Here is a 12,834-nt window from a genome sequence, read left to right on the forward strand (position 1 = left end):
CCTCACCTGTCCAAACACATAGAGCAGCCCGATGGTGCCTCCCATCTGCCCGCCGAGGACGGAGGAGATCATGGAGTAGACGCCGCCACTGCCCATGCCAACCTGCTCCCCAACGCCGATGCCAGACAGCACAGTAACAAGGGCCACGAGGATGACAAAGGACACCAGAAGCATGCCCATGAGCACACCTGTGTTTCCCTGTAGAACAGCAAGGATCAAGATCAGGATGAGGAGCGGAGGACCTGCCAGAGTGGTCCCCAGTGGGAGCACTAACCACTTCCCCTCACCCTGGGACCCACTGCCTTAGAATGGGGGTGGGGGCGCCCCAAGTAGGGCAACTGGAAACGGTTGAAAGACACCACCAGACCTAAGGCCCTTGAGAAGTTCTAGATGAACAGAAGGTCCTTGCTTTAAATCCTCCAATGACTTCCCATCACCTATGTAGTAAAGTTGAAGCACTCAGTAGAGTCATGAGGCACCTTCTAATCTGTTACTCTGTGCCCTACCATGCAGGGACACGCTTTGTCCCTGCCACCCGCTTACCTACATGACTAGAATGCCTTTACTGTTCATTCTATGCGTTTACCAGGTTAAAGCCAATGCATCCTTAAAGACTCCGTGTTTAGGCTTTCCTCCCCCCAGGAGCCATCCCTATAATGCTTCAGGGCTCCTCCAGGATCCAGGGTTTAGTACTTATTGCAATACCTGCCATACTTGCCAGGGGTTTTCCTCCCTGGCAAAATTCCTTTCTACTTACAACATCGCCACATAGTAGACCTAGGAGAAGAAAGCCCTCTGCCTGCTACTCTTTCTCAGGCCACTGGGGAAGGAAGTTCTGAGGACATACTGTTCATCTAGCTTTGGAACTACCTGCAAGCAAGATCTGGCTGATTGGAAGAGTGCAGGGGACATGTGCAGGCACCAGAAGGAATCGCTGCAGTAAACTTTCCCATTCATTTGTGCTTTCTCTCGCATGAGTTTTTCACATGTTTTTTAGCTTGAAGTACTGTGGGGTTTATTATTATTATTATTGTTGTTGTTGTTGTTGACTACCTCAAATTTCCTATGGGAATAAGCAGAATAGAAAAAAAATGTGGGACTGGGGATGTAGCTCAGTGGTAAAGTATCTGCCTAGCATGCCTGAAGAACTGGATTCTATGCCCAGAATTAAAAGAAAAGACTGAAAAAGAAAAGACAGGTAAATCTGAGATGTTAAGTGTTGCATCAGGGTGCAATAAGATAGCTGTAGCAACGCACTAGCCATTAGTCTTTGAAAAAGGGATGAGCCTCTGACCATCTGACCTAGCGTGGAACTGAGGAGCAAGGAGAGGGTCTCCTAGGGGACACTCAGGTCAAGAAAGGAATGTGCATCTGCAGAGGTAGGGCTCTGAATGCAAACTGCATATTGAGCACAAGTAGACAGGGTGTCTCCTCAACTGTGGCTACTGGGACTTCACCTCTGCTCAATTTGCTCTTTTGTAAAATTGAGATAATATTTACCTCAGGGTTGACAGGAAATAACAAATCTTAGGGGGATTAAGTACACATAGTGTACTTAGAATGCCATCCAGGATATAAGAGCTTGATAAACTTTATTTGCTATATTCTTATTTTGCTATAAATCTTATGTCACTATTATTACTATTGTTCATTATTGTTATGCAGTTTATACATATTCTACCCACTCACTCTCCTTCTCCTTAGTGGCTAGACTGGAGCATGAGGATATCTGTGGCTCCCTCTGGGAACAAGACATCAACAGTTGTGTGGGCATGTGTACAAAAAACCCAGCCACAGCCACACAGTTCACATTGCTGTTGGGATTTCTAGGGTTGGCAGTGTTAAATGATTCCAGAGGTGAGACAGGGGCAAAAGAAGAACTGACAGGAGCCAATCATAATGCCTACTTGCCCACCCCAATGCCTCAGCCCTGGCTGCCCCCAGGCAGATGGCCTTAAACTATATGTGAGTATGACATCTCAACATGCTGGGGACTGATTTTATAATTATAAGGAAATTACATGTTCATACCTATAAATTGTCTGCATGTAAAAATAAAATATTCAATAACATATTTAAATTTTCATACTAGAATGACCACTTTACCATTTTTCAGATTATAAGTATGCCTCCAAATTATTCCATACAGTTAAAATCTTCCATTTAAAAACTAATAATTTTGGCATGATCTCTACCATTTTCATTTTAGGCCATTCCCTAGAAGCTCTATATTTAGAGTTCTATATTATTTTTGGCATTTCATGTTTGCCTTTGTTTTCATGATCAAACATGATTTTTCAGGTAAAACTAATGTCAGAGCTGAAAACTACAGATCATTTTAAGACAAAAGGATGTATTTGTGTGGTAGACAAACTTAAAGATAGCCCCAGTGATCCCTGTCCCTTGGTATTCCTGCCCTTGTGTAATACCCAGCCTTTTGGGTTTAGGCTGCACCAAATGACTCATTCTTTTAAAGTATGCAAATATTTTGTCAGTCACTCAAAATGATCACATTAGTTGCAATTTATTTCATAGTTTTTGAAGTGCAAATTTAAACATGCACATACTTCTATTTTAGGCTATTTGTTTTATCCATGTAGTGACTTGCTTTTAATAATTAGAATACAGAAGTGACAGAATCTGTGATTAGGATAGTAAAAAGACTATGGCTTCTGTCTCATGCTCTTGCTCTCTCCTCCTCTCTTAGATTGCTCATCCTGTAGAAGTCTGCTGCCTTTTCATGAGACAACCCTATGCAGACATCCACATGATGAGGACCCAGGCCTGGGTCAATAACCACTTCCCGGCACCCCAGCTGAAGTTTCAGAGCAGACTGCAGCCTGACCAACAGCTTGACCAAAGCCCTCAAGCAAGAGGCACCCAGCTAAAATTGTACCTGGATCCCCAAATCACAGAAACTGTAAGAGAAGACATATTTATTGCTTTAATATTAGGGTAATTTGATATGCAATAATAATAACTAATGCAACTTATACCTTCGCTTTGGGGATGGAACTAATAGTTCTTGACAGCCCTTAAAAAAAAAAGGGGTGGTGGAGCTAAAGGACTAAGAGTCTGTTCTCCATCCACCTTCCCATAACCATCCCTACAGGAACAGAGCTCAGGAATCCCAGGCTGACACTGATCAGGCCTCCTCTGCCTTAGAGGTCAGATTGATGGGCCTTGGTTGGACATAGGCTGGAGAGTTACTAAGCAGTGAGGTGACCACCACAGGAAGAAGAAGAACGAAGTCAGGTCCCAAAAGCCTCAGCCTGCCTGCCAAGATGAACAGTCTGGGCTTGTGGCTATGTTTTTGTTAAGTCTGGGGCCCCCATAAGTTTAGAGGGCTTATGAGAGGCATAAATTCTTAGCATAAACACTAATTTATTGACACCAATCTAAGCTTCCTATGCATTAAAAATAAAAATTTTCAGTCTCACCCAGGTACAGTAAAGGCTGAACCCTGAGGTAAGGACTGGGATGTGACTGAACAAGAGCTTAGGAAAATTTGGCCTTATCCAGGCCTCTTGATGGGGAAATCCAAGAACTCTGCACATCCCACCACCATGGAGCTGTAATCCCCTGGAATATGCCCATGGAATGGTTAATTTTATGTGTCCAATGTGGTGACCAGTGGTTTAGTCAGACACTAATCTAAATATTGCTGTAAAGGTATTTTAAAGTTGTGATTCAAATAATCAGTTGTCATAAAGGAAAGAGGTTATCCTCCATAATGTGGGTGGCCCTCTTCGGATCAGTAGAAGGCCCTATGAGCAAAGACTAAGGTTTCCCAAAGAAGGAATTCTGCCTCTAAGCTGCAATGTAGAAATTCTGCATGAGCTTTCCACCTTCAAACTCAAGACTCACCTGATAATATATACCTTGTATGTGTGTACCTCCTCTGGCATTGGCTCTGTTACTTTAGGAATATTCTATACCTTCAACAGCCCTCTCTTCCACCTGTCTGTTCCAACTCACCCTTCAAGGCCTTCCAAACTGCTCCTCCCTCCAGGAAGCTTTCCTGGACACTTCGTGAACACAGCATCCTCAGCCTGTTCCACCCCTGAGGTGTTTCCTGCTGCTCTGATGACATGACTCTGCCCACTATGGGAAGGAGGAGGTGTCGGGTTTTGCAATTCCATTGGCACTAGTAGTGCTAGCACACAACAGGTATTCACCTTTTCTTCTGGGCCTATTTGGTATACTGAAGTCCCACCATGGGAGAAGGCACAATATGAAGGGCTGAGGACCCTGCTCAGGGTGCACACCTGTATGGAAGAATGCTTTTGCATAAAACAAAGGAAAGGATTTTTGTTCTCTGTGCAGAGAAAGACAAATTAACCCCGTAGGACCTTGTGCAGGGCAATCTATCCCCCAGAGGTAAGGAGCCTACACCTCTGACTAAGCCCCCCAAGCATGGTCACACACAGAGTCAGGGAGAGTGGGGGAAGGCAACCATGTGGGTGAGGAGCTGGTGCATTAGCAAGACACAGGAAAGATAAGAAGGCCAGAGAGGGTCACAAGCTGGAAGCAAAACTGCCACCCATCTGATCTCTCTGCTCATCTCTAGTCCCACCCATGATGACCCCTGACTCTTCAGGTAATCAAATCCATGGGGAAGCTTCTATTGGAACCTGTGAGTTCCGGGCTCACAGACTCTCATTTAAAGAGCAATGCCATGTGGGGCACAGTGGCACCCATCTGTGATTCCAGCAACTCAGAAGGCTCAGGCAGAAGGATCGTAAGTTCAACGCCAGCCTCACAACTTAGGCCCTAAACAACTTAGAGATCCTGTCTCAAAATAAAAAAATAAGATAAAATATAAAGGGCTGGGGATTTAGCCCAGTGGTTAAGCACCCCCAGGTTCAATTCCCAGAACCAAAAAATAAATAAATAAACAATGCCAAGGAGCTGGGGATGTTGCTCATTGATGGAGCGCTAGCCTCACACTTATAAGGCCTTGGGTTTGATTCCCCAGCACCACAGAAAAAGAAAAAAGATTTTTAAAAAAGCAATGCCAGTTAATACTTACAACTACTAATAAAATAGAACAATTATAACAATAAAATTGTAAATCAGGCATACAACCACTAATAAAAATGGAACAATCATAACAACAAAAAGCCATGCCAGCTCGCCACTTACTTGTGTCCTATTTCATGTTTCAGGAGCACCTGTGCTTCAGGAAACTAATGCCTGCACTAAAGGATGCCAAGCAGGACAGCTTTCCAGATTGTGGACCCACAAGAGGCACCAGGGCCACCAGCTCATCACTTACCACCAGCCAGCCGGTCCTCAAGAACAGAACAACCCCAAAAATGTTGATCATGCAGGACGTGAACACACCATCCCAGGTCCCAAACAGCACTGGCTCCCACATGAACAGCTGGATCTTCCACCAGGGCTGGGGCTGGGCCAGGGCCTCCTGCCAAGAGAGCGCACTGATGTCAGCTGAGCCACCACCAGGAGGGCCAGGGAAGGCAGAAGAAGGAGGAATGGACCAGTAAAAGGCAGGAATCCTCCTGGGCAACCATGTGTTTTCAAAAGTGTGCACACACTCTCACAAACACACACTCTGAGGGGTTTTGTGTTTTTTTGTTTTTGTGGGTGGGGGGAGGCATTGGGGGTTGAACCCAGGGACACTTTGCCACTGAGCTACACTCTTGGGTCTTTTTATTTTGAGATGGTCTCGCTAAGTGGCTGAGGCTGGCCTAAAGCTTTCGATCCTCCTGCCTCAGCCTCCCAAGTTGCTGGGATGAAAGGCATGCACCACCACACCTGGCACACACACAGTTTTGAGGATTGAGTCCATAACAGGGTCACTATTCACTACAAACACCAGGGACTGCAACACCTGTGCGTAGCAGAGACTAGCTATTCCACAAACCTGACTTCCTTTCCTTTTGGCCACCCAGGTAGACTACATTTTCCAGCCTTTCTGCAGGTGTGGCCATGTGACATGCAGGTGGGAAAAACACCCTGGGCCCCAGCTTAGGCAGTGGTCACCGTTCTGGGCAGCATCTCTTTGCTTTTCAGTCCAAGGTCCTAGGGCTGAAGGCAGCTCCCAGGGGTTACTAATCTTCAGATAACCTGACTTTCACTTTTGCTTCTTCAGCCTTTCCAACCCCCCACCCCCATAATCAATCTTGGGTATCAGATTCCCTGTTTAATACCTACAATAGTTTCCATTTTCCTGACTGAACACTGACCAGGTGACCCCTATGTCTTCTTCCCTTCCAAGACGCTAGGATTTTAAACCATTGTTTGGCAGCTGTTCAAGCATGAGAGGTCAGTAATTGGTTCAACAGATTCTCTGCTGGTTTTTCCAAATCAAAAAATAACCAAGGCATTTATAAACACTCAAATAGAAACCCTTTACTGATAAAATTAAAAGCTTGTGGAAATACTAAAATGATCTTAAGCAAAAGCAATAGCAACTCTTACTGTAAACTGTTCCTGCATAGATTGTGTCTTCCATTACCCTCAAACTATGCAGCAAGGATTAATGATTCTCTGTGAGTGGGTTGGGGTGGACGGGGAGGAGGAGGCGCCCAACTAAGAGCCCCTGTGCAGTGATTCCATCACTGGTGAGTGTGTATTATCTGCAAAAGCATAAAATCCAAGAGTGCAAGAAAAAAAATCTAAGATCCAGAGTCACAGGGGCACGGCTCCTCAATGGCTAAGAACAGGAGATGCAGGTATCACTTAGGACCAAGACTGGGGCAACTACTCTTCCTCCTCTCCTGCCACACACTCACAGGCAAGGAAAGGCCTCAAATAAGCAGTGGTCACTAGATGCTGGGAAGGAAGGGGGAGGGGAAAGGGAGGTTGGGTAATGGGAAGCAACACAGAGACAAGAGGAATTAGTCCTAATGCTCCATAGCACCAAAGGGTGACTATAGTTGACAACGACTTATTATATATTTCAAAATAACTAGAAGAAATGAGTTCAAAGGTTCCCGGCAAAAAGAAATGATAAATGTTTGAGGCGATAGAGATGCTAATTACCCTAATAGGATCATTACACATTGTAGACATGTATTGAATTCTCATACTGTAGCCCATACATATGTACAAATTTTATGGGTCATTTTTTCTAATTTAAAAAGATACATTAGGAAAATTTTCTGCCCTAAATTTAAGTCTTTCAAGTTTCAAAAGTTAACAGGAAAGAAGGAGGCAAAAAACAAAGGAAGGAAGGATGGAAAGAAAGAGGCTCAAGAAATAATTGGAGACATCAATTAAGCCACATGGGACAGATGGTTTGGGGACTCCTTGGTTTCCCTATCAGTCCTGACCACTGAATTCTCAGCTCCACCTGGAGCTTCTTTTATCTGGGTACATGACTGGTCATTGTCATGCATAAACCACAAACACAGAACCTCAGGCAATAAAGGTGACACCAGTCATTGTGGCTCAAAGAGAAGACTGACAATCTATGTTTGTCCTTGAATAGATGGTACCAAGGGACCTGCCTAGTGAATGCAGGATCCTTTTCCAGGTTCCTCATCTCAAAACTCAGGACGTAGAAGACTTCCTGCATCTTCTTGTGCTCAACTTCCTATCAGAGCTTGCTCAGGCCTAATATCATTAGAAGCAGCAATAACAGTCACTATCAGCAACAAATAAGAGTAATAGTGGGCTGTGGCTGTAGCTCAGTGGTAGAGCACTTGCTTTGCATGTGTGAGGCGCTGGGTTCAATTCTCAGCACCGAATATAAATACATGAATAAAATAAAGGTCCATCAACAAATATATTTTTAAAAAGAGTAATAGTTTAGAGAGGGTGGTCAGCTTCCATAGAAGTCTTCTTCTTTGACGCTTAGTACAACAGCCCTGGGAGGGAGGCAGGGAGAGGGGGCCTGCTTGGAGATGGGAGGACTAGCTGCCCCAAGTCCCTCAGCCAGGGATCCATCCAGGCTGTAAAATTTGTGATTTCCCCTATACCATACTTACCTAAAGGTTACTTGCCCTTTTCTGCCCTAAATTTAAGTCTTTCAGGTTTCAAACATTAACATTCTGGACTAGACTTAACTGAACACCCATCTGCCTTACCCACAAAATTTGCCTTTGGTGATATTTTTCAACTTTTCACTCTGAAGGTTGTTTTGTTTACCTAACAGAGTGTGGAAAGCCTTCCTTCCCCTTGATCTCTTTGGTCTAATAAACTTAAGGGTTCTTTTTTTATTATTATTACTAGTTTTAGTTGTTAATGGACCTTTATTTTATTTATATTCAGTGCTGAGAATCAAACCCAGTGCCTACACATGCTAGGCAAACACTGTACTACTGAGCTACAACCCCAGACCACCCTTAAGGGCTCTTTACTTCTTCTTTTTTTTTTTTTTAATGTTAATCTATTGGGAAACTAGATGAGATACATTTTTGGAAACCGTATACATGGAAAACTTTTTGTTTTTATTAGTTGCTCAAAACGTTACAATGATCTTGACATATCATATATCATACATTTGATTCAAATGGTTACTTCTACAGCACACAGAAGCTTTAGGAAACCCTTTATCCAGAGAAGGAAAATATAACTGGTTTGAAAAGGGTTTGGTGACTGACCCAAAGCTTGTTTCAGGATGTTTAAGGGTGTGTACCTACTTTTTATCACCAATTGATCAAAGAACACAACTGAGTCTTCCCACAGCCTGTTCATCAAAAAAAAGACTGGCAGGAAGAGCCTCGGTTTGACCCTAAGATTGAAATCCAAAATTTCTTAGAGAGAGAGATCACATAAGCCCATTTAGAGGGAGCGAAGGAAAAAGAAAAAAACAACAGCTCAGAGAAAGGGAAAGAGGGGGAGGTGGAGAACCCTCAAATGAAATGCAAGATAAGTAAAGCAGAGACCCGGAGGACCACTTCCCAGACTGTCCTGAAATGACATGCTACTTCCTAGGCATCCACATAAAAGCACCATCTCCGGTGTCACCACTTGTGGAATGCCACCTTGTGCTATTGCCCAGAGTTGCTTCAGGAGGGTACGGTCTCCACCATTCAACCCCTACCTGGCACAGTGACTACCAGGTCAGATGGGCTGAGGCACAGGGCCACTGTGTGCAGAGAAGGCAGTATATCAGTTCTCATGCCTACCACACACTTGTGATTCTCCTGGGACCTCAGACCCACCTCCTTCCTCTGGGGAAGAGGAAGGAGTCCCCTCTCATCTCCCAACAAAGCCCATGGCTTCAGTGATGCTCTCTGAGTGCCTACCCAGTCATTTCCACTGCCTCAAGAGGAATGGCTGGGATGAAGGATGAGGATAGTTAGGCCGGTTCTGGGCTAGCCTGCTGAGCAGAACAGATGTCTGGTCCCAAATGTTAGTAGCTACCTTTTGAAATTAGTTGTCCACAGTTTTGAGTCGTGGTCATCGATTCCAAACCAAGGAGAATCTCATTTGATATTCTATAGACACACAGGCTGGGGAAAGGGAGGTAGCTAAAGGATGCTTGCTATGCCTAATGTGGGGTCCACCGGGAAGAAGAGATGCAGGCTGAGAAGGATGAAGAAAGTGAGAGAATTGGTCCTGCAGAAAGAGCACCATAAGTCATGCTCAGGGAGCAGACTCCTCTCTCCCCTGAGGACCCTCAGCCTGGAGGGCAGGCTTGACAGGTTCCTGGGGTACTGCTACTGGGAGCCTGGCCCCAGGCAACCACTCCCACTGCTAGAGCTCTCCTTCCCAAGCCCCCAGGATAAGAAGTCCTCAGCACCCAGGGACCTGCACTCAACATGGGGAAAGCCATGGCTACCTGGTGGATGTTTTTAGTTCTAAGAGAGCAGGCTTTCTCCTATGAATAGAGAACTTCCACATACTTAAGCAGAGTCTAAAAGGCTGGGAAAAACACCAAGTAGGAATGCACCCAGCAAGCTGAGCTGAACAAGAGATAGAAAAGTCCTGCCAGAGGCAATGATATGGGCTCATGCCCAGGAGCCTTTTAACACACCTGAAATGTGAAATGACACCTTTCCTCTCTTCTGGCAACTGAAGGGAAAAAAAAAAATTAAAAACTCACCTTCTTCCCATCTAGGTCAGGAGTGGGTCAAAGCAAGATAGGACTTGCCCTTTTCTCCCCAGGTATACCTGCAAAGACTGGCTCTACCCAGATTATGCTGCAAACAGATGAACCAGCAGCTTGCTTTCTGAAACTTAATTATTTAATTATTAATTAGACACCAGAGAATAGGCTCGAGCTGCTGCTGAACTGTGACCCAGCGGGCAGACTGGAAGCTTTATTCCTTTCCTCTGGCTCTGAACAGGCAACATGTGCCAGACCACAGTGACCAAGAAAGATTTGGACAGGAGACTAGCCCAGCCATGGGCTCAACCTGCATAAAATGCTCTGACACACCTGAACCAGAGGGTTTCTGTAGGGTTTGGGGGGAAGATAATTGCGAAAGCTTTGTGTAAGGTTGAAACACCACAGATGATCCTAAATGTGGATGAGGTATTTCTTCAGGGAAGTTGGAAGGCAGACAAAGAAAAGAGTTCTTATGGACTGTGCGGTTTCTCTTTTCCCCAGCTGACTGTTCTCGTGGCGAAGGTAGAATTCTTGCTCTCAGGCTCAGATCTCAAAGCTGCCTCACTAGCCCTACCCTGCCCAAGCACTGGCGGAGCCAGCCCTCTGTACTGCAGCAGGAGTTCTAGACTGTTTTAGAAATCCAGTGGACGGCCACCCCCACTCAAGGGGGACATGGAACTAGCTCTGCAGGATGCAACTGGATGTCACCTAAACTTTATTGCCTTGGATTAGGACCATGCTATGTCCTGGCCAGTTCTGAATTAGTGATTCCTAGAGAGGTGAGGTCTTCCTGGCAGTGTCGCTCTCCTCTGCCACAGAAGCAGCTGGAAGCCAGTGTCCAGGTCCAGCAGGTCCTGCATGTTTGGCCCGAGTACTCTCCAGGACTGTGTATCCTCAGAAGTGTCCATGGCTGCAGCTTTCTCGAGGGCACAAACCAGTCACACGGTGGGGCAGCCTCAGAGGGGGAAGACCCTTAGAGGCTGTGAAGACATTGGTGCTGATGCAGAAACCCTGCATTCTGCCACTCAGGACCAAGAGCAGCTCCTTCACCAAGAGCATCCATTTCTGCCCTGGAACACAGAGTGTGCAGACACGTGCTCTGGACACCTGATGCCAGCCCCCAAGTGACAGAAGCCTGCAGTGGCAAGGCTATGGCCACCTGAACAAGAGCTTCCCCTACCCTTTCCCATCTCCTTGGCAAAAGGGGAGAGCCTTTCCTACAGGGCTCAGATTGCTGCTACGGAGTCTACCTGGATTCCACCTGGATTTAACACAAAGAGGAGCAACAGGGACCCTAATGCCCTCTCCACAACAGTAAAACAGTTAAAAACCAACTGCAGGCCTGAGGCAGTAGCTCAGTGGTAGAGCACTTGCTTAGCATCTATGAAGCAGTAAGTCATAGATAAATTTAAAAAACTGTGCACTGGGATTGTGGCTCAGTGGTAGAGCACTTGCCTACCATGGGTGAGGCCTTGGGTTCGATCCTCAGTACCACATAAAGATAAATAAATAAAGGTATTGTGTCCATCTATGACTAAAAAATATCTTAAAATTTTTAAAAACTGCAAAAGTTTTATTCTCCAATAGATCATCCAATATTATATCCATTTAAAGAATGTTTATGTAATGAGTATATCCTTTCCTATAGTTTAGAGTTTTGGAACCATGTTAATATTTTACAGACTCAAAATCAAATCTATGAGAATTAGAGGTAAAAACTAAAACAAAATGCAAAGAGAAGGAAATCAATGTAACTGTCTTAACACAACCACACTTCAGGTGGAAAAAATGAGATTATAAGCATGGGCCACTGTGACCAGCTTGGTGTGTTTTTTTCTTTAGGAGTATACATTATTAATTCTGAATCTGCTTTCTGTCAATTAGAAGTCTGTGCAAATACTTCAATATATTAACTGGAAGTCAATTTTCTCACTATTAGAGAAGAGGTTCCAACTAAGGAAAGAGGAAGAATAGTAAAATGAACCCTGTGGGGATGAGCTGGAATTACAAGTATCAGTTTGAATTTGTAGTTTTTAATACATACATATATATGCATACATATTCATGTGTGCATACATATACATGTTGCATACATATATTTAGAGAGAGATACATATACATATGTATATTTATCTTTCTTTTCTCTTTCCAGAAAAGGAAGTAGCAATGAACATACCTAGTACTCAGATCCTGATTTCTAGATATAATTCCTTACTTAAAGAAACCAGGCGGGGTTCTTTGAAGAAGTCACTGATTCAAGGCTCAGGCAGAAAAAGTATAATATGTATCTATAAGAGCTTGTACCATAAAGTAAGGAAGTGCTAAAAAAATGGCAAAGATATGTCAAAATTCTATAGGAGCCAGCCTGAAAGGTCTCCCATTGGCCAAATGCTGGATTATCAAAACAAATAATAATAGCAATAAAGTATTCATAGAGTAGAATAAGAATCTGAATCCATGCAAATACAAATAAATTAGTAAATTGAAATGGGAAACAGAAAAGAAAACTTTTTCTTACTGCAGAAAACCAACTAGTGCATGTGGAAGGGATTACAGTGATAGAAAATTACCATTTGCGGCCATCACAGTGATGGCGGATTGGCCAAGAATCATCAATGGATGCTAAAGCTTGTGGGTAAAAGATCAGTGAGGAATAGGATATTTCCATAGTCTCAGATGAGCACCAACAAATGATTTATTAATTATAAAAGGAAAATTAAAATAATTTTAGATTGGATTAACCTAGTGGGCACCACCTTATAGAAGTAACCAAAGTTAACATCACCATGATGGAACAAATGGAAATCATG

The 12,834-nt window shown here is 44.1% G+C and overlaps 1 protein-coding gene across 2 annotated transcripts in view; it reads right to left on the reverse strand.

The window, feature by feature from the left end:
* Slc12a8 (solute carrier family 12 member 8) overlaps window positions 1–5,419 on the reverse strand; it is a 117,921-nt gene extending 112,502 nt beyond the window's left edge. Inside the window, exons 1-2 of one of the 2 annotated variants that reach the window (XM_026395632.2) lie at window positions 5,279–5,419; window positions 7–198 (exon numbers count right to left, since the gene is read on the reverse strand). In XM_026395632.2, coding sequence (XP_026251417.2) covers window positions 7–198; window positions 5,279–5,380 — 294 coding nt within the window. In that variant the 5' untranslated portion in view covers window positions 5,381–5,419. The remainder of the gene's footprint in view (window positions 1–6; window positions 199–5,278) is intronic. The other variant, XM_026395644.2, reaches the window with a different exon arrangement.
* Between the last annotated feature and the right edge of the window lie 7,415 nt (window positions 5,420–12,834).

The sequence above is a fragment of the Urocitellus parryii genome, chromosome 2, assembly GCF_045843805.1.
Source record: "Urocitellus parryii isolate mUroPar1 chromosome 2, mUroPar1.hap1, whole genome shotgun sequence".
Classification (NCBI taxonomy): Eukaryota; Metazoa; Chordata; class Mammalia; order Rodentia; family Sciuridae; genus Urocitellus; species Urocitellus parryii.